Here is a 22928-nt window from a genome sequence, read left to right as displayed (position 1 = left end):
AAAGTTGTTCAACCATATTGCATTTTAAAGCTCATTATTGCCATAGGGTGGGGGCAATTTTCTTATGACATTATTTCCGGTGGGGTTTACAGTTATGGTAAGTATAAAGTAATCAAAATTTCCTGTAAACACTCCCCGCTGGAACATAGTAAACGATCACTCCCGAACAGGCGACATTTTTGTGACACCACCACTAGTTTCCTTACGGGGAAATAAGGAAATGTCAGTTCTTTTCTCAGGCTACTTACTCCTAAATTCCATAATACAGGGACTTGTACCCAGTCCTCCACAAAATGAAATGGGGTAATGCCAAATTGTTCAAGCCATCACTTGAAAAACCCTTTTTAAGTCTAATAAATTCGTCTGTGCTAAACTTTGGAGAACAAATAGGAAAGCTTATAGCTGATTCCCCCATTTGGTGCAAAATGGGTGAGCACTGGGGGCGCTAACTTACACATCAGTGATCAGTGATCACATCAATGATCCCATCCCCTTTTTTATGTCACTGATCTCTGTTCCCACATAATTTTTGTTGTTATAACCCTGTAAACAGCAAGATCAACCCCCAAAAATTCAAAGTTGCCAACTAAAAAAAAAAAGGAAACATTCTACTTGTCAACATTGAAAATTTTATTTTGAGCAGTGGTAGTTTTCACAAAGGCATATTACTCGTAGACCCAGGAATATGTAGCTGGTTCCCAGTCGACAAGTTCCTCATCCTTAAACCAGAGAGCAATCTCCTTTTTTGCTGTTTCCACTGAATCACTACCATGACAGATATTCCTAAAAAAAATCAGACAAAAATGTCAGTGCAGGAGGACAGTGGATGGGAGACTGGCAGGGGTTCAGAAGGTGTACGTGAGGGGAAAGGGAAGGAGGTTGGAGTTTTAAAAGGGTGGGATGAGGGGAAAAAAGAAGGAAAATTATGCAACAATAAAGAGAGATTATTGAGACATGTTTACCGCAAACTTCAGATTCAAGTTGAGAATTTCTCAGAATAGAAAATAAACTGATAAAAACTGTCCAGAACAATTCTTATGGATAAAACTGGCCTGAAACTACTTATTTTTGGGTCGAAGTAATAAACAGTAATTTATTAAGGGCAAAACTTGGTCACATGGTCCAAATTCACGTTTGCCATTTTCGTGTAAATGTGAATCTTGTTATCTTAATCTCTCTAATGCTTTTATAAGCTCTTGTAAGCGACAACTAAGAGTCTTAATCATATAAATCAAGACTTTCATGAAACTGCACACTGCACTAATGGTTCACTAATAAAGATGGGGTTATTCAGGTCTAAAAAATGTAGCTGTGTCTATATGTATCAGATATAAAGTCACTAATTAAACAATAATTTCTTTTGTTTTTTCTTTATGAATTGTCAGTGAGTTTCTGAGGTCCTCATAAGCGATCACCCCCTATTGTTTTACTATGCTGTCGCTTAAGACCACTTATTTGCTTTTCCAAGGTGGTCGCTTACAAGAGCTTAGATTGTATTCTCCACACTTTTGAAACAACTTCAAAATCAAAACATTGAATCTGTGCTGGTCATTTTCTTTCAACAGATTCATATGAAAATTCAACGCACCTTCCAATGTGAATGGAGAAATCTCCACGGACAGAGCCTGGCTTTGATTTTGCCTGCGGATAGTCAGAAATACTTATTAAATATAAATAAATAAATAATATGGTGTTTTTTTCCTGCCAGTTTGCTCTAGCTCCAAGCTCTCTAGCAGTATTATAGTTGAGACAGTAAGTTACAAGTCGCCTGTATGAAAATGTTTGAACTGTTTTAACTGTTGACATTTCTAAGTACTAAAAGTTACTGTCTGACAGTAATATTACAAGTGCTACTTACTGGATCGGTCTCACCCAAGATATCTCTGCATGTTTTCACAACACCAAGTCCTTCCCACACCTTATAAACAAAAATGTTGTTAGGTTTAGTCAAGTACCCATTTTGCAGAAGTTTTGAGATTTTTAATAGTTCATGAGGAGAAAACAACAGAAAGTCAGTGTCAGCAAATTGTCACTCGGATATTTCCCTACCCTGTTTGATTGGTCAATCAGAGGTGAGTTTACAAATGCTTGTTGTGTGTATTTGGTTTCTGTTTTAATACTGATATAATTTTTTTTTAAAGCTGCTATACCAAATTTAGTGGAGGCCGAGACAGGTTATGAATGGCGGCAAACATCAAAGTTAAAAAAACAGTGCTGCAATGTTGGGAGCTCCCCAACAGAGCACAATCCTTTGTTTTTTTTATTCACTAATCATGACTGAATAAATTAATGAAACGTTTTTACTGGTTAAAAGATCAAAATGATAGGAATGCCATAATATTTGAACGCTGTATGTGCAAAGTCAAGTCCAAAAAAGCTTCCAACACCAAAGAACAAAGAGTGAAGACAGCCTTTATGTCCAGACCACTTTATTAATTTTGGCTATACTAAGCATTTTACAAGCAAGAATATTCTGCCCTTTTCCCCTGGAACACAAATAGGAGACAGTTCATGGTCTAATCACCCCCCTCCCCCCCTCCAAGAATGCTCTCCTCACTAACTACAATGCCCACTTGCCACTGTTCCCAAGACGGAGTTCAAGTGTACACTTGAGCAAAATGATAAATTTAAGCCATCACCCAATCCTCTAGCCAGTTTCATGTGTCTATCTGGTCCTACAACTGAAACATTTCATTTTTGACATTCGATCAAATACCCCGGAAGCCTCCCGGAATGGTGTTGGCTGATTTAATTCTCCATGTATGCCTCCAATATAATGCCTTCCATGGCGTCTATGAAACATTATGAATTTTACAAATGTGCCATGTAAGAAGGGGGAATTTAGTGTTAAAGCACAGACGCAAAAATAGGGAAAGGGGGCAGACAGGGTATCGGAAAAGAGACAGTGGAGTACGGGAAGGGCGAGGAACGTCGTCCCCACAAAGCAAAGCAAAGCAAAAGTTCAAGAAGTATCGTTAAGACGTACATTGAATATCACCTACATTGCCTTAATTAACCAGTTAACAGGCTTTTATAGTCACTTTACAATAATTCAGACAGTGAAGAAATAAACATCATACAGGAGAAGTGGTATCACAGAAAAATCTCAACTTACCATGGGTACAACGGGACCTGACGACATGTATTTTATAAGACCTGCAAAGAACTTCTTCTCTTTCAGTTCTTCGTAGTGCTTTTGAAGCAGCTCATCGCTGGCCTAGAACAATACAAAATAACTTCGAATGAACAATTTGTACTACTCAAGCCATGACTTCACGGAATCGAAAGCAGACTGTTTCGATCAAACCTTGACGAATTTCATGGCGACCAGCTTAAATCCCTTCTGCTCGAATCGTTTAATGATGTCGGCAATAAGTCCTCTGTGGACAGCATCTGGTTTGAGCATAAGAAATGTTCGCTCCTTGTTTCCTTCACCGTTACCTGACATCTTCAAAAGGGAATTATACGCGCTTTCTTCAAAACACTTTACACAGAACCGGTTGAATCTTTGAAAGCGACTTACGCCACGTGGGCGATGCACATTTATGTTACAATGCCCAATTAAGGTGAAAAGGGTGGAGCGGGGGGCCGGGGCCCAGGGGGTGCCGAAATACTTCTCAGGGCCTCTTGACATGAGCCCGGTTTCCGAGATCGCGCCTTACATCCCGTCTAAATCCTTTGTAAAATTTCGATGCGTTCATATGAGAGGGCTGGCTCGGTTTTTTCAAACCGAGATCTCGGTAAGCGCCGCTTGGCCGCTTACTAAGCGGCCAAGCGGGCTGAAAATTTTGCCTGATATGGACACTTCAGCCCTGTTACCGGGATGAATTCAGGCGGTCGGGATGGCATCGTCTTGCATTGCCTGCTGTATTTTGCACGTCAGGCATATTTTGGGCGCAGGCTAAAGCTGCTTTTTTATGTTCGTATTGTTGTTGCCACCATCTTAGATTTTATGACAGAGGAAGATTGGGGCGAGTAGAAATAGAACATTCGCGCACCTCGCGCACCCGATAGACTGTTCACAGTCCTCTATTTTTCCGTAAGATCATCGAGATCGAGCGCTTTGCCTTACGGGCTGCCATCTTGCATAGAAAATGCCTACACTGTAAGCTATAACCTGGGGCGGCGGCCGGCCCACATATCTGGATATTTAACAATTATTCCTCGACCCCGAATGGGCTCTTAGTCAATAGCCCATGAGGACGAAGGCCGAATGGGCTATTGACTCAGAGGCCATAAGGGCGAGAGGAATAATTGTTTTAGTAAAATCCAACTAGTTGGTCAAAAATATCGAGAATAAAAAAAATTTAGCTAGTTAGAGCTAGACTTTAATCCTTTTTTGCCGCCAAAAAGCCCTCGCTTTTCGCTACTAGTGCCGCTACAACATATAGCCTAGTAGTAGCTCAACCAATCAGAACGCAGCATTGATAATAGCTAGTTGGATTTTACTTATAAACAAGACGCCTAAGGTCGTTTCCGTGGAATGCGTTGGTATATGGAAGCATAATGGCGTTCAATCTGAATTTGGAAAAATTAGGGAAACCGGAAAGATGTGTCATGTTATGAGCATCGATGAGTAGATTACCTGTATGGGTTGGTTTAATGTGCTTATGACTGATTTATAGTAGCCTGCGTGGCAGGCTACAATTTTCCCCAATCCACATCCCCTTTTTGCTTCCTCCCTATCCCCAACCCCTTTCGACACCTGCTACGCAAGCTAAATTTATAGTTGTCAGTGGTCGCAAGGATGGAGTTGATCTTGTTTTGATCTATCGCTATGTAGTTATTTTCATAGCACGATTTGGATAAGAAAAAGAAGTTATTTTGCATCAAAACAAGGTTTACCAGTGTAACTTAAACTGGAATGTTAACGGAAACAAGTAATGGAGAACATGGCATAATGCTCTCTGATTAACCTGAACAGGAACTATATGTATAAAGATACGTCATATCTTGGTAGTAAGTTGCCACAGGTAACTTTTTCAAAGAGAAATAAACATTGTAGTTTTAGGTTAATGGAACAAAACAAAACAAAACATCTGCTTGCTTTGTCCAGGGTCGAACCGAGGGTTACAAAGTTCGATAAAGTTACAATGTTTTAATCCAAGATAAAGTTTGATATTGCAAGATGCTCTTGATACGGTTAAAAATTAATTGCAATGTGTTCCCAAGGTCTCAAAGTAACGTAGTTCCAATGATTATCCCTGATTCCAAGGTATAATAAGTTTACTAAGGTCCACTCCTGATCCGTGTCCCATCCGGAAGTCCAATCCATGCCGAGAGCGAGTCGTCGATCGACGAGGACAATATTTTCGCGATTTCACCGCCAATCGTCGAGGGTACGAGTTGAAATTTACGCGATTTAAGCTCTCATCGTCAAGGTGTTTTCGATAAGAAAAGAAAAAAACTGAATTCTAGCTGTGCTCGGCAAAAACTGGCGAACTCCGAATAGAAAAATCTATTGGAAATCACGGCCCGCAACCAGACGCTACTAAAACCTTATGAAAAAGCTAGACCCAAACAAAAAAGAATCATGAAGGAAAGAAATAATTTGGTTTAGGTCGCCTTTCGTGACTTGCCAGTATCCCGAAGGATTTCGCTGGTTAACAAGCCATCCTAAACCACGAGTGGGAAAACTCTAGCGCGACAAATTTGGCAAGGAACGTGCTGATGTCAACGTTCTTCAGAGGAAGCAAATCGATTAAAAATCGATACAGATTTTGTACAATCTGATTGGTCGGCTTGGAAGAAGAGATAATCGATAAAGATTTTAGGCAATCCTATTGGCTGGCTTTGCAATTTTGGGTTCAACCGAACCGGATTTTTACCGTGGGGATGCCACAGGCATCCCACGGAACAAGGTTTTACGTATAACAAGGTTTAAAGTGTCTGCGCGCAGGCTATGTAAGCTACATCATAAGCATTCCATTTACCGTAAATATGCGATTAAACGCCGCGGCGTTTATTAAATTTTTCGCGTTTCCAATGCGGCGTTTATTTCGAAATCACTTTTTCAAAATATCTGACAACAGTAATCGTTTGTAAATATTATGTAATTTAAAGGTTCCAATGTTATTTTGCTGAGATAGGGTCGTAAATGTCTGGATGTTATAAATTACCAAGTTGTGGTGAGATTTCTTTTTCTTATCATCCTCGAATAAACGCCGCATTCTCCTGATTAGGTGCGGCGTTAATTCGAGGGAGGCGTTTATTGGTAATTTTGCTTCCATCTGTCGCGTTTGATAGAGGGCGTCGTTTAATCGAATAGAAACGGTAACTGCAGTGATATAGCTCCAAGAGTTGCCGAAACTTTGATAAGCGCGAATGTTATAACTTTCGTCATGTTTGCTTTGTTTCTCGAATTTGGCGCCAGAACTCGTTCCCAGGATCTTGGCCATTTCTAATCTCGGAGACCGGGCTGAAATTTCTCATATGAACCCAAGGCGAAATTTAGCCCGGTCAACCAGGCTCATGTGAAGTTGCATGTGAAGAGGCCTTGATGAAACGGGCTGCAAGAAAATAGACTGCTTGCAGCCCGGGCTTGCAATGACTAGAGTACTAGTCCGCCTTTTCTCCAATATCCGTTGAGTTCTTAGTAACAGTGAGCACGTAAAGACAAAAAAACACTTTTAGCCAAAAAGGACTGGGAGACATGAGAAAAGGAGACTATTAATAACAACACCTTAGTGACTACCCTGGGCTCCGTACCAGAGGTTTTTTTCTCGAGCGCAGCGGAAATCTTCGGTGTTGGCCGAAGGACGAAACCTCGAGCAGCGAATCCCCAGAAAACTAGCCTGGGCAGCAGGAGCTTGAAATAAAAAAAAAAAAAAAAAAGGGGCGCACGCGTTCTTTCTCCCATATTCCTTACTAGCGCCTGGTACGCAGGCTACAGAAACCGGAAACCGCCCAAGAAAAATCTCTGGCACCCAGAGTATTCAGTAACAGATTTGGTGAACACACGGTCGACAATGGGGATCGCTTGCGGTGTGGGGTTCATTTTCAGTCGGGGATCATTTGCGGTAATGTACATCTGAAAACAGAGCTGATTCCCATACCCCGTACGCTGACTCCATAAGAACAATTTTTGTTCACTCTGGCTTTCACTGGTTTTACTCTCTTGTATATACTTTTTAGCGTCTTTTATCTCACCATTGTGTAAACATATTAAGCTCAGACCTATTTCCTATTACTAGATCATTTTTTACTTTTAGCCTTGGTATACCGAGGTCAGAGTTTTGTCGGTCTCAGTTCACATTAGAGTTTTTAATACCTTCTCTTGTCAGAGATCGAGATCGGTCATTGTACTACTACGACCAAGATCCTTTTTCCTTTCTCATTTAAATTTGATTATCCCAGTAAACCAGTGACGTCTAAATAACAAAAGCACCAATCCGCATAAGATAGCAAAACCATGATAAATTCTGGCCTTTGCAGTAAAATTATGTCATCATGTAAATGGCCTATCGTAAGGGGTTCGTTTTTTGGGGGGTGGGGGGGGGGGGGCGGGGTGAAACCGGAGTACTGGGGAAAAGCCTCTCTGACACTATGTCACCCTTGCTCCCCTTGCAAGAGACTAAACAACCTTACAAAAGAAGTTGCGTACTTTAACAAATTATTACAAAATTCACTGAATTTATTGCTGCTAGCTACAAGCGATTACAGGTCATTTTTCATAAACATATTTATAGGCTGCAGGAGTCCAGTCCACCAGTTCTTCCTTTTTACTAAACCAAAGAGCAATTTCCTTTTCTGCACTTTCTACTGAGTCACTGCCATGAATAATATTCCTGCACAAAAGAAATGAAACTCATCAGGTCTGCAAAATTTATGAGAAGATTATGTGCCTGAGAATGACAGCTGCCTCTTGTCATCGCTAGGTGACTCTCTCTTAAAACGCCCCAGTGACGAGAAGTGCTCCTCCCCATGGGGAGGAGCGTTGCGTGACAACACTAAAAACGGCTGTATAGCAGGACTAGCCTTCACTGGCCTGAAACATGCAAAGAATGCCTGTACTACCAGCTTATACAGCAGCCTCACAGCACTCCTCGTCACTGGGGCATTTCAAGAGAGAGTCACCCAGCGACGACAAGAGGCAGCTGTCATTCCCACTGTGGGGAGGAGCGTTGGGTGACGACACTAAAAACGGCTGTGTAGCAGACTAAGTGAAGGCCAGCACAAGGTGATGTGGAGTGCAAGACATGCCCGCCTGCCTCCTGCTTGCCTTCTCATGCCGGAAAAACATCAAAAAATAAAACCTGTTCTGCAGGCTACAGCTGTATACGCAGGCTGGAATAAACTATACAAACTCTTTTTTCTCCCTGTTTAGAAAGCAAAAATGAAGTTCTGAACCTAGAAAATCCAAGTTACCCAGCAAATAAAATTCTGGAAAACCTTCAAAAGAAGAGATCTGTTAGAATCATAAAAGATTCTCATAGCGTAACAACTGCAAATCGCTTCATAACTCAATATTGCCTATATAGTGAGTTTGGGCTGCCTTGAATATGTGCACCTTTATAATATGGACATGGTAGAGAGGTTAGTCTAAAAATTCTGCTCTCGGATAGTAATAATAGGATGTATTAAAAGATGTAAAAAACAAATCTGCGTTTCCTATGAATGATACCTTCAGATTATTGAGGCCAAAATTACGGAAAAAAATAGGTGCTCCCCCCTGCCCTTCAAATTAGCAACCCAATCTCTTCTTCTCTTCTTGCCACAACAGAGTGGTACAGAGAAACAGAGAAAATAATATTTTATTGCTTATGGCTATAACTTTAAAGTCAATTAAGAATTTGAAACCTCAACAACTTTTTTTCATCAATAAACTTGCCTTCCAATCTCAATACAATAGTCTCCACGGATTGTTCCTGGTTTTGATTTTGCCTGTAAATAAGACAAATACACTGGTTTAAAATTCTCCAGTATTTATTCCATGTGCTGAATAAAAAAGATAATATTGTTTACAAATTAAGAAAGAAATAGACAATGAGTAGAAGTATATATATAATATCGTCCAAAAATGATTCTTTTACAACTATACAATTTCATTTCCAGGATTTCAGGCTTAGTAATTCACTGTTTACAAATATTTACCAGGTTTTAGAATTAACGAGAATTCCCTGATGACTTATCCATAATTTAATTTAATTTCTAATTAAAATGAGGAAAGTTTTAAAAAATCAAATAACATTTTTCTTTTAAATGCAGAGGCCAGAGGTGGTCCACAGGGACCATTGTTTTGAGTACCCAAAAAACCCCTAATAAAATCAAGCCAACCAAAAGAATAACTTGCCAAATTTTCCTACCCCCAAAAATCCAAGAATCGAAAATTTCAATCCCCCCTCAAATACTTTGATCATCTCCGTCACACAAAATCTGTAGTGCCCCTGGGCTTTGAACAGGCCTGGTCCCACAGTGTAAATGATGGGTCAGCATTAGATCCCATTGGCCGTAGCCCCTTTCTCCCGCAGTGAAATTTACACAAGGTGGCTAGAACTGTTTTCTGCTTTAATATCGCACTTTAATAGATGATATTTCAAGCTGGAAATGTTCATGAAAGTGCAAGTCTCTTCAATTTGAAAGAAAAAAAAATAATATGAAAAGCAGTAGGAATGAACCCACGAGCCAGAAAACCCAGTAAGCCACACTAACCACTAGACCACTGCAGGTTTGACGGATGGAGGGAAAATAATTTAAGTACATAGAGCATCAACCGCAACCCCCAAAACGTGCTTAACCCTAATCAGTAAAAGCAGTGCTTAACACTAATGCACCTATCAATGTAAGTCCTGTGGGGGAGGGGGGGGGGAGTGCGGGCAAGGGGCGGGGATTTGATGCCTGAGACTATCCCCCTGTTGGGCTTTTGATCGTGCGAAGCGACCCCGGGGTCGGGACATTTGACTTTGACCGACAGAAGCCTGGTATCAATTCAGAAGCGGTTACCAAATCCGTCCCTCGAGGCTTTCTGAAAGTCACGCTGTTGGAGAAAGGTGTGAAGTTTTCACTTGTTTTAATCGACATAATCCGATACTTTAAACTGTCATCTAAACAGATAATGTCTATTTTGAGAAAGTTTTTATCTTCAAGTTCCCATCTGATTGTAAAACTCGATTGAAATCGAATTCCACCTTGAAAGTCAGAGGATTTTTTACAGGTCACTGATCCGACCTGTTCCGACATGTTGAGCAGATGTTATAAAGCATTTTATGTTTCATTAATATTATAATAGCACGGTCAATCTTCCTAGAGTGATTTTGTTGTTCAAAATAAGAGATGCTAGTGGAGAGAGAAAATACTTAATTACAGCGAGTAATTTAATGGAGCTTACGTTTAGTAAGGACGTACTTTTGAAATGTTCTTTTAATTCGTTTTATACAGTATTATAGTATTGTTTGTTTAGATTTTTTCCCCTGGGGTGGGGGCTTTTTTGACACTTTTGATTGACCTTTTGTTTCCCACCCTGGGGAATTTGATCAAAAAATTTTAAAATTTGTCAAATCCCCACCCCTTGCCCGCACTCCCCCCCCCCCCCCCCCACGGGGTTTACATTGATAGGTGCATAATACATAAAGAGAAAAACTACGTTGTGTAAATTTCATGAGGTGTCTGAAGGGGCTACGGTCGATGGGATCTAATGATAACCTAAATGATGTTGCAACAGTGGCATTTTGGAGCTGCACCCACAAATTAGTTCCCGGAGGGTAATCCATAACTCATTGCAGAACTAAAATTGCACATGTTTTCTGTGCTGGTGGCAGTTTATCAATACATTTCTCCCCAAACCTCTAATTTATTCTCAATAAAATATTGATAGGAAAAGTTCAAATAATAAATTTAAAATATGTTTTAAAAAGGATAGCTGACAAGTGCAGTATACATAAAGAATATCCATGTGGCATGTTAATTATATTCCAAACCTCATTTCAATAAAAATAAATAAAATATATTTATCAGCTAAGCCTAAAATTAAACTCACAGGATCTGTCTCTCCAAGCATGACACGTCCAGTTTTCACGACTCCAAGACCTTCCCACACCTACAGGAAATCATAATCTAATTACCAGCTAGTGCAATCATAAGCTAGTCAACAAACAGAAACTGAACTGCTTTGCTAACTAGCATTATTCAACTTAGCTTCCACAGCATTGATGATTTCTAACTCTAATCCCTTACAGTACATGTACATGTAGATGCTAACTAAGGGAGAGTTCCCCTCTTAATTCAACTTAGCTTCCACAACATTAATGCTTTCTAACTCTGATCCTTTACAGTGAATGCTAAGTGCTGACATGGCTGACTTGGTGTCACTGGTCTTGTACTGAAGTGGTAGTACAGACCAAGCACATTAAACTCCGTACAAGAATGACCTAGGTCTAATATTACCCAGTACAGTCCAGCCTGGGTAAGTGAGGTCCATAAGTGGTTTATCATATGGTATCCCTTTTTAAAGAGAAACAAAAACTAGCCTCTGGTAGGCGCATCGATCAGTTGCCATTAAACTTTCAGTCCTTCTCAGACTTGTACAGTGCCAGAGTCTTCTTCTGGCATTTTTTATGACATGAGAGGCATAACACGCAGTACAACATTTTTCAGTTCAAAAACACTTGTTGATGTGCAGTTTTGCAACAATCCAGCACAATTTTTTTTTCACGTATTCAAGCCAAGTGAAGTTAAAATAGGAAGCAGAAAAAGGTGGTCAACCTAAGAGATGTTTAAAGGCTGTGTATTTTGGCAATGCTGGCTGAAGATTTCAGTTATCAAAAAGAGCTAGAATGTACACATTTGAGTGTCACCAGATTGATACTATCTTTTAATGTCCCTTCAAATGAATAATTTTGCTCAATGTTTGCATATTCTTTTAATTCTGCATGAGTGAATTGTGAAAATACTTGAATCCACTATAAGCCAAATCCCTGACTTTGGTTACGGACAGAGTGGACTGCTTTAAAATTAAACCAAAAACCTCATACATAATACACTCATTTTATTCAAAGAGAATGAATGAGTTTTAATTTCCCTTCTTGACAAGATTGAGTAGAGAAATAGCAGATTTTCTCAGTGAATACTTGTTAAAATTTCTCCTGAGTTTTGTCTAATTAATATTCTGTTCACTTGGAGCTAAGTTCTGCTTTTATTTACAGTTTGACAAACCATTGGTCAATTGGTCATTAGTACCAAAATAACTTCTGATGAGTGGCCAGCATTACCTTCAGGCCAAGACGTTAATAAAAATTATTATTAGGTTTCTTGGGGAGGGGTAGTGGGTATTGGAGGGTCAAGTTAGTGCATTAGATAAACACTAAGCTAAAAACTGTTTTTGGGAGCTTTTTGAGCCATTTATTGGGAGGCAGTCATGGGTCAGTCTGTCCAAACATTATCAAATAATATTAAAGCTAAACTAGTCATGTTAAGTTACAGCGCACAGAGTTTTATTTCCTAGAAAGGGTCTGAAAATTGACATGGGTCCATAATGATAATAATTAAAATTGCATCTTACCATGGCAACAACAGGCCCACTAGCCATGTGCTTCACAAGTCCAGGAAAGAAAGGCAGATTACTTAGGTCAGCATAATGCTGTCGCAAATGTTCCTCACTTGCCTTGGAAAGAACACAGACATAACTTACTGCACTTCAAACAAAAAGTAGGGGAAAGTGGAGACTAAGATGTTTATCACCAGCTATAATCAACTGGCCAAAAAATACAAAAAGGAATACAATATTCCATTAGAATCCTTCTTACCTGCATAAATTTCATTGCTACCAATTTGAATCCTTTCTGCTCAAATCGCTTGATGATGTCTCCAATAAGACCACGCTGGACACCATCAGGCTTCACCATTATAAAGGTTCTTTCAGTTTTATCTGGTTTGTTTTCTACCTAAAAATTGAACCGAGAAACCAAATGGTTAGTAGTACATAGATGCAGAAATAATCATACTTCCATTATAATAATTCAAAAGACAGGTGGCAGAGCACAGAGGACATAAATCAAAGAGCGGGTGTAACTGTTGTAGGTAATTAATCCATTCTTAGGTTAAACTATTAGTCCATTCTACCTCTGAATCAGAATTTCATGTCTTCTTGCCTCAGGGGAAGCTTCCATGTGAAAGTGATAGGGGAGCTTGTATAGATAGATATACACAACCCTGAAATTAGTGATACTTTTTCAAGCACAAACATCAGCTTTCCATCCTGAATTCCCTTCATGAGGCCAAAATCTAAAATGCAGTCTACCAAGCAAGAGCACAAGCATCCTGATCATAATAATATATTGGAAATTCTATAACTTCACAGGAGTTCAGGCTTCAGGAGTAATCATCGATTATTGCGACAGTACTGTTTCATATGGTCCAAAACATTATAGGACCAAACTCATCAGGCAACTTCATAGCCTGAATTTCATCCAATTACTCCGAGTCGTTATTACTCCCTCAGTAACATCTGAATCGAGCAGCCGTTAGTGCTGTCCAATGACATCACACCACTCCTTTGCTTAATTCATGCAAAAATTTTAACACAATTTTCAAGTGGCAAACCAAGAAATATCGTTTGGAAATGTCTGCATGATACAGAATGGCTTTACTTTTTTTGATCGTAATTCATGTTTAATGTTCAAACTCTCAACTGCATGCAGTACTCTGAACCAGTTGTAATTCCGTAACCAAACAATCGCAATCACGCAATGAAATAAATACACACATGGAACAATTAGTTCAAAAACACAATGATTTGCTTTAATTGAAAGGAAGCTATTCGGTCCTTAATGAAGAAAAAGAAAACAAGGAAACAAGAAAGAAAAGCTAACAGACTCATTACACTTGATGGTGAAAATAGCTAGAAGGTCGAATTACAACATTGGTCTCAGAAACTTCGCATAAACAAAATCACTGCGGAAACCACAAAGCGCCTCTAAATGAAAAACCTCCTGACTCTCCGCAACGATTCTTCATTCGCAGTTCAATTTTAGCATTTCAATTTTGAAGACGAGGGCAATTTTGCTATTTATGAAAAAGATTAACGAAATGTTGGAACTCCACGCAAAGCATACCAGGGATGTGATCCACTGAATATCAAACGACAATCCCGTTAAAATGTTAATCTTTTTAAATCTCAAAGCCGCATTTTGACTCCAATACTGCAATCCATTCTCATTGAGACTCGTTCCTAAATAATGAGGGAACAAGCTGATAAATTTCAAACGTGTCAGCAACTTAAACCTTTGGCATGACAAATTGCTATAACAGCTGTCAAACTTCAATTTATTGTTTCGCTGGGGGAAACATGTCATGTCCATGTGAAAGTAGACCACAAGTGTCACGGAAACAACAGACAAAAATGACTTTCCTAGCATGCGTGCAAACTTAAAATAGATTTCAAATAATTATCACCGGGCATAGGGATTCTTTCTCTAAGTTCATTCTCCCCTCTCCTTTTATGTACCATTTTTGATAGAAAAGGTAGCCCTTTTATATCCCTTTCATGGACAAATGGCACCGCCCTTTCACACACCTGATATAGATCATCTTTGCATCCCCTTTTAACTGCTGTAAATGCAATGTCTTTTAAACATGAATAAATCATGAAACCAGAAAATTTTCTCACCTTTTCCACAGCCACAAAATCTTTCTGAGGTCCCTTTAGGTCATTTAACAGACTGAAATGAAAGATTTCCCTATCCTTGCATATACCTGAAGCCTGAATAAAATGTACCCATCTCGGGTGGGCCTCCCTCTATAGGCAATAACAGGGATTACCTCCCCCCTGGTGTGCGTGTGTGTGGGGAGTGGGGGTGCTTAGTTTCTACACTAACCACTATCAGAACAATATTACAATCTTAAGAAGGAGCAATTGTTTTAGATTCAAGCGAGATAAAGCTACAATAATATTGGAGGCAGTGCATCATAGAGTCCAAAGGACTAACAAGAATAATGGTCATGCTGGTGATCAAGAACAAAAAAATTTCTCCCCTCTGGTAAGTAAACTGAACTCCATCTTCATGTGAATATTCTTCGAGAAAAAATTCTAAGGTATTGACACCTAACATGGCCGCCTTGTCACGTGGTTGCAAACCAAGAATATCGAAATTTTGCCAACAAGTGTCCCACATAAAGTCATACGTTACGTTGAGGTCTCAAAAGTATTCCATACCGATATAAATACATATAAATACAACATCCAAGCAAATTACCTTAGTTGCAGCGTGTACATTCTCGAAGAAAGTAAAATTGTTGTTGTACAATCGACTTGCAGCAAAAAGGCCGGCACCGGCAGCGGTAGCCCCAATAACAAAAGGTCCAGCAAAACGGAAATACGAGGCGCTCTCCTTAGACTGAGAAGTAAGTGTCCGCCTGACTATCGGGGATCTAAACACACTCAAGGACGAACGAACGAAAGGGGAAACTTTGCTGCGAAACGCCATTTTTCGAATTGAACGTGTGAAAGGAGATGTTGGACTGGGTTCGAAAATCAAACAAGTGTCAGTGGGGAGGGGAGACAGCGACAGACTATAGATAGTTACGGATCGAAAAAGGACGCGGATCGAAATAAAACCGCAATTTTTTTTCTTTTCTTTGTAAACATATATAACATATGTAAGTTAAAAGATAAAATATTCAGGCAGTGGTTTACCTTGCATCTCTCACTGTCCCCCTCACAAAAATCGTCGGTAGAATCCAGGGACAAAGTATGTACATTTCCATCCCCAGCATCCACTTTTTTGAGTGCATAAACTGCAGTGCAAAGAATGATGACAATGATAGTAGTGGTGAATTTCATTGCTGCAACGTATTAAGTATAAAGCCCGCCCTGTATGAATAGGGTATATTAAAATGCTGGATCCACGAAGATCCACGGTGGATCAAGATCATCGGGAAAAATTCTCCTTTGGGGACTGGGGGCAAAAAGCGTCGGGGGAGGGGCTGCATTGGCAAGGAGGCGCCCTAGACTAGCCTGAGTAGCAGGCGTCGAAAGGGGTAGCTACGCTAGAGCCATGCGCAGCGAGAGAAAACGTAAAATTATACAAGAAAAATATAGAAAATATATAGAGAAAATTTTTTCATTTTTCTCTTTCCCCACCGCGTCTCGCCTTTCTCGCGTAGGGTGATTTTCACGCGCGCTCTCGCTCGCAAGTCCCTTGCTCTACTATCATGCTACTATCCCTCAGGAAAAATGGGGACCACTCGTAGTCTAGTTCTTTCCCGGTAGAGCAAACCAACTAGACAAATGCCATGCAGGTATTTTAGTCCTAGGGGAAAGTTTGTTGAAATTCACTAATATTTGCGTGTTCCTTTGCTGACAGGACTGACACAGGGCTCTATGATATCAGTTACATTAATTTATTTTTGGGTAAAAGCAGACACGGCGCACCAAAATTATTCTGAACAAATCAGTGATAAAGGGCAACTAACATCGCATCCGAGTCAGAGTTCAACTGCGAGCATATTTTGGATCAGAAAAACAAAAGAATCAAACGAGAGAGAACCCGCATCACTTTGTGCGTTGCGCAACCTCGTCCCCAGGGCGCTTTTTCCTGGCTTTGGAGGTGGGGTGTGTTGCGCTGCCCAAGCAGAGAAGACCAAAAGGTAACTCACCAATTCATTACACTATAATTTACTTTAATTTAGTTTAATTGTCTCTCCCTGGCCCCCTGGTGAAGAAAAAACATTTAAAGTCGTAGGTTAAGCCAGAATGATTGTCTTCTTGACCATGAGCATCTATTTTTTTGTCACTGATTTTAAAAAATCAGTGACAATAAAATACGCAAAGAAAACAAAGAAAGGCGTCACCTGAAGTAAGTATGGAAAGGTTTGACAACTAGCTACGTGTGAGGAGAATCGTGCTGCGCGGTAGATCCGGTACAGTTAGGTTACGTGCGACTGTTCAGGACTGTTCACAGTGCACCGACACAGAGTACCTTCTCTTTGTACTTCAAATGTATTGCAGATGTCACCAATTTAAACGTCACTTTGCGTGCGCAAAAAAATACCAAAACTTGAGTTGTATGTTATCTAGTTTTCTTTTATTTCGGCTTTTACAGCCTCAACAAGCCAATCGCTCCCAGCTTTACCTAGCACTACATTGTTAATTTGGTAATTGCCACAGACGCACTTGCACAAACATTTTCACGAACGGCATGTTGGTCTTCATTTTCAGTCAGCTCAATGTATATGACGAGCTGCAAAAAGCCCAGCGCACACCAGCTAAATAGGGCTGATAGAATGGATGCATGATATTTTTGTCCAATATCCAGCAATCACGCATGTAGGCCCGAGTACCTCCCGATCCCCATACATACTACGTCAGTTGAACCTGGGCCACAATGGTGGGAGGCCAGTGCTCCTAGCACTGTGTCACCCTTGCTTCCCTTGCCAGGGCCTAAGTAACCTTACAAGGAAAGAGAAAGGATCTATTACAAAATTCACTGAATTTATTGCTGCTAGCTACAAGTTAGTGATTATAAATCATTTTTCATAAATATATTTAAAGGCTGCAGGAGTCCAATCCACCATTTCTTCTTGCTTACTAAACCAAAGAGCAATTTCCTTTTCTGCACTTTCTACCGAGTCACTGCCATGAATAATAGTCCTAAAATGAAACACACGACACTCGTCAGCTGGTCAGGTCAGAAAATTCACGAGTAAAGACAGCCTGCGAATAAACTCGTCCCTGGTCGTCATTGGGGCGTCTCTGTCATGAAACGTTCCAGTGACGAGGAGCATTCAGGGAGAGGTTCCTGTATTAGATGCTTGAACAGGCATTATTCGTGTTTATCAGGCGAGCGAAGGCCAGCGCGAGGCGACATAGAGCGCGAGGCACGCTGGCCCGCCTCGCGTTTCCCTTCCCCCGCCTGAAAATCACGAAGAAATAAAACCTCTTCTGCAGGCTACGGCTGTATTCGCAGGCTAGAGTAAAGAATAGTGACTTCTTTTTCTCCATTTATGCAATCCTTCTTAAGGACTGTTTTAGGGAGTAAAAACGAAGTTCTGAACTTAGGAATCCAAGTAACCCAGGAATTTTTTCAACCAGCTTTTCTGGACACAGGCCTGCTCCGAGGGAATGTGCACGAACGGGAATCAGGTCCCATGCGAGGTGCCATCCCTACCCAATCCCACGACCCGTAAAGGTTGGCCACATCGCCGGGTTCTATGACCCCTTCTCTTTTCAAATAGCGATGTGGGGTTCTTTTACGTCCCACAGGAACAAATGAGTAAAAGTGCTGTGAGACGGGACCTACGGTTTTCCGTCCTTATCCGAGAAGACTAGAAAGTCTAACCATTTACAGAAGTCATTACAAAGGCAGCACTTTCTTCTCAGTTATTTAAAAACCCTGAGTGTTGGTCCGGCCGGGTTTAGAACCCGCGACCTCCCGCTCAGCAGACCGACGCTCTCCCAACTGAGCTAACCAGGCGGCGGTTTCTTTCTTTCGTTGCTTAAATTCAGGCAAAAGTAAGTAATCGGAGTCCACCATGACCTGCTTAATAACATCTTTTCTTATCACTAAATTGTACGTAAGAATCACAAAAGATTCTTGTTGCGCAAAAACACCCAACCATTACCTAGGAAAATAAATACAGAAGTTTTCCCTGGTACTCAACACGAGCGGAGTAAAACCGACTGCCAATAATAGTTAGTTCCAAGTAATGAAGGGGAATTTCCACTTTATGTATTCTAAGCTTATTACCACTACATAACTAAAATAAAATTGCCAAAAGAAAACTATTTTTATAAAATTATGATTTCAAAAAAAACAAATTTGCTGTAAGCCATTCCGTCACCTCAACCTCGTGTACAGTTCTTTTTTCATTTACTAAAGAAAAAGCCCTTGGGACAAGGTACGTGTCTTCACCTTTAGATAATGATGTACATTAATTTCTGGGTTTAGAACTTCAGACTATTTGGTCTACTGACTTATTTGGTAAACTGCCACTTAAATTAGCAGCCAGTTTCAAAAAAGCACCCCCTCTTCAGGGTCCGAAATTAACTTTTTAATATGAGCGCCAACTGGCGATCAAGTATAAATTTTTGGTCGCCAGAGGGCAAATTGTGGTCGCCAAAAATTCCCCCTCCCTTTTTTTCAAATAAAAGTTTAAACACGAATAAAAAATGCATGGTATGGACGTTTTTGAGCTTAAAAATTGCAATACTTCCGCTCCCGATACCAGAGAGAAACCGTACGTGTACGAGTGAAGTCTCATTTTTTCCAAAAATTACTTTTTGGAGATATACATGTAAAGCCATCTGATCTAGAACGTAGGAACAGAAAGCTGTCTGCCCATGACTGTACCGGATCATATCAAAACTATTTTCTTCCGATAACTACCACAAAACAATCCACAAAACAACCACGAAACATAGCCGCCATGTTGCTCGTACCAGGCCACATTTTTTTTGTGCCACATTACTAATGGCGGCTTGGAAACGTTCAACTCCTATTGATCGTAGCTGTTGTGGAGGTATTATTACAGGAAGATTCGTTTCCTTTTTAATTAAAAAATATCAGCAGGACAAAAAGGAAGACACCTGTTGGCAAATAGCTTTTCGAGGTTTCAATTCTTAATCAGTTTCTCCGAACGGCGGCATAGCTGGCGACCAGCTATGAAATTCTGGTCGCCAGGACTAAATTTTTACTCGCATTGGCGACCAGGAAGGCGCAATTTCGGACCCTGCTCTTATAAGTGTTGGTCCTGTTCAGGCTAATAATCCTAATTATTAAAAACTGAATCATTAGAGCTCTGATTGGCTTAGCCATCATGGTATATGCGCCATTATACCATGCTCTCAAAATATGGTAACTCTACGCGTCTGCTAACAATATCAAAAACAAGCTGAAAATCGGCTGTTTTTACAAATAAAGTCGGGAAGAATTCTCGATATTTTGTTGGCGTCTTTAATAAAACAATTATTCCACTCGCCCTTGTTGGATATGAGATGATTATAGCCAACTCAGCGCTACCCACCTCGTTGGCTATCTACCATCTCATATTTAACGCGCACTCGTGGAATAATTGTTAAATAAGCAACCCCTTCAAATAAGTGCCCCCACTCCTCCGCACTGAATATATAGTAAACATTATGTGCTTTTAAAAAGTCAACTTTACTGAATTAACTTAACTTTTGAAGGGTTCATATGGAAACAGTTTTATTGTGAAAAATTGGCTGTATTATTTGGAGCTTACTGAAATGAAATAAAATATAAAAATGAAATACACTAACCCATTCTGTATTTTATGTTCCACTGTCGTTTTGAGGTGATCTGGGCAGACTTTTGATCCTGTTTTAACATTCATTTTAGTCCTTATCATGAAGGTTAAGACAGGATTGTAAAACCAGTGCAAATACGACATTGAAACACAAAACAAAGCATGGGTAAGAGTGTTTCATTTAAAGCATTGATAATGTGTTCATCAATAAACTTGCCTTTTAATCTCAATACAGTAATCCCAACGGATTGTTCCTGGGTTTGAGTTTGCCTGAAATATGACAAATATACTGGTTTAAAATTTCAGAGATGATCTCTAGGTGTGCAACTAAAATCTGTTGAAAGTGTCAAGGACCTAGGGGTCACAGTAAACTACGATCTATCTTGGGGTAAACACGTCTCTTACATAGTAACAAGGCAAACAAAGTGTGGGGTGTAATTAAGCGATCACTCAGAAACGATCACTCTTTAAGTCGTTGGTAAGACCTATGCTCGAATACGCTGCCCCTGTCTGGTGCCCCACCAAATAAAGGTATTGAATCCTTGGAAAAAGTCCAAAGAAGAGCATCACGGGAAGACCGCTGCCGCTTACTGAATTGGCAAACTCTGGAGAAATGTAGAGAGTTCTTATCTCTAGTTCAGTGCTACAAGATAGTTTTTGGAATAGATAGCCTTCCTTTTTCGGACTTTTTTTGAACTTACTAAGTGTAATCGAACTAGAGCCAATCGCGATTATAAGCTAATATAATGTAAACGCTTGCCATGATAAATTGTTACGAATGTTCTTTCTTTGTTTCTGGTATGGATCGTTAATGTGTGGAATAACTTGCCTAAAGATGTTGTACACGCAGGATCGCTGACTTTATTTCGCAACAGATTAAGGATTTATATGAATATTGATTAATACGATTGTAAATAGTTTTAATTATGACGTGCAAACGATGTTTTTTATTCTACTTTTTAGGTTTTAGATTTTTCTCTCTATATATAATGTTTTAGATTCTAGATTTTACCTTTTCATCTTTCATTTTGGGAAATCTTTTATATAGGGTTGACCCTTAGATATCCCCTTTTGAGAGATATTTTGTAACTTTAGTTTTTATCTCTTGAATAAAGTATTGTATTGTATTCACATGTATGTCCTGTTTGTTGGGACAATCTGTTACCACTATGCCAGGCGAGGATGTATGGCATTATTGGCAAAATATTTTATTTTAAGCCTTTCCTGTGGAATTAAAGTCGACATAGCTTTTTGGTGAGTATTTCTCAGTATGTATATAATAAAAGTCGTTTGTACGGCGTCTATTTACAGAAAACCGACACATATCGACCGATTACTAGACCAGTCTTCGTACAACCCGACCTCTCACAACCAATTCTGGTCCTGTTACGACAGCGACTATACCGTACATTAGAGGCACCTCTGAAACTATTGCACGTATATTACGTCTATTACAACCTTACAATATACGTGTTGCACACAAACCGATAACCACTTTACGGCGACTGCTTACTAATGTCAAGGACAAATACAAACCGGAGGACAGACAGAGAGCAGTATATAAGATCAAATGCTGCGACTGCCAGGCTTCTTACATTGGTGAAACCGGCGGCAACCTAAGCACGCGACTGACCGAACACAAACGAGCGACGAGGAATGGTGACGTCAACAAACACATTGCTGGGCACCATTTAAAGACAAAACATCAAATTGACTGGGACTCTGCGACATGTATAACGTATTCTACAGACTACTATCAACGTCTTACTTTAGAAAGCTGGTTTACTAACTTAGAACAAACGACACTGAATCGTAGTCAACAGTCAGTGAACTGTTACCAGCGTCGTACAAACGACTTAATGACGAGATCAAGCAAAACTAACTACGAGAGAAAGACTGGAGAACTGACAATTTGACTAACAATAGACGACTGTTTAACTGTGACAATAGAGGGATCGAAACGCACCAATTACTGATTACGAGTCTTCATAGCCAATAACATCACGGCTTAACTGACAGACGACCAACAACATCGCGACGTAATTGACCAATCAGATCAATAACCAGAGTATAATACCATCAACTGACGTGATACAACTCACCTTGACTCTGAAGATGACTACCGCACAGGTTGTCGAAACGTCAGTCACTGTCAGCAACAACAGTCCTATTCAGAACTATGTTCACTCGGACGATCAAACTCAAGCTACTTTTGAAATAACTCCTGGGTTCAAACCTTTCACAGTACATGTTATGCAACAGCCTTTGGCCGTTGCTTCGCAAGGAAATATTGATTGGAAAAACTCCAAAAATAAATTTTAAATAAGATGTACTTAAAAAAGGATGGCTGACAAGAGTAGTATAGATAAGAAATATTGGTACAACACGTTAATTCCACATGTCATTTCAATAAAAATAAATTCAAAAAAGTTATCAACTAGGCCTAAAATTAAACTCACAGGATCTGTCTCCCCAAGCATAACACGTCCAGTTTTCACGACTCCAAGACCTTCCCACACCTAAAAGACATTATTATTTAATTATCAGCTAGTACAATCATAAAAAAGTGTTTTTCACTTAAGCTTTACAGAAATGGAACTGCCTTGCTAGTTCCCGTCTTTTGTTCAACTTAGCTTCCACAAAATTGATGTTCTCCTACTCTAATCCCTTACAGTTAATACTAAGTGAGAGGGCTAACTGGTTATCACTGACCAACAACCGACCAAGCA

The 22928-nt window shown here is 39.9% G+C and overlaps 2 protein-coding genes across 2 annotated transcripts in view; both read right to left on the bottom strand.

Annotated features, from left to right (window-relative positions):
• Positions 1 to 606: 606 nt before the first annotated feature.
• Positions 607 to 15448, bottom strand: LOC140947758 (uncharacterized). Its single transcript, XM_073396939.1, has 10 exons — positions 15189 to 15448; positions 12741 to 12878; positions 12497 to 12598; positions 10976 to 11035; positions 8827 to 8883; positions 3308 to 3448; positions 3116 to 3217; positions 1859 to 1918; positions 1589 to 1641; positions 607 to 783 (listed from the first exon to the last, which is right to left on the bottom strand). Exons 1-10 carry the CDS (start codon positions 15417 to 15419, stop codon positions 666 to 668), a joined length of 1062 nt encoding a protein of 353 aa, XP_073253040.1. The 5' UTR covers positions 15420 to 15448; the 3' UTR covers positions 607 to 665.
• A 1983-nt stretch (positions 15449 to 17431) lies between these two features.
• The window catches only part of LOC140947266 (nucleoside diphosphate kinase B-like), an 11048-nt gene continuing 5551 nt past the window's right edge, over positions 17432 to 22928 (bottom strand). The window contains exons 4-6 of the mRNA XM_073396321.1: positions 22659 to 22718; positions 20417 to 20469; positions 17432 to 17584 (exon numbers count right to left, since the gene is read on the bottom strand). Coding sequence (XP_073252422.1) covers positions 17461 to 17584; positions 20417 to 20469; positions 22659 to 22718 — 237 coding nt within the window. The 3' untranslated portion in view covers positions 17432 to 17460. The remainder of the gene's footprint in view (positions 17585 to 20416; positions 20470 to 22658; positions 22719 to 22928) is intronic.

This window comes from Porites lutea, chromosome 9 (assembly GCF_958299795.1).
Source record: "Porites lutea chromosome 9, jaPorLute2.1, whole genome shotgun sequence".
Lineage (NCBI taxonomy): Eukaryota > Metazoa > Cnidaria > Anthozoa > Scleractinia > Poritidae > Porites > Porites lutea.
This window is presented reverse-complemented; position numbering and strand designations above follow the sequence as displayed.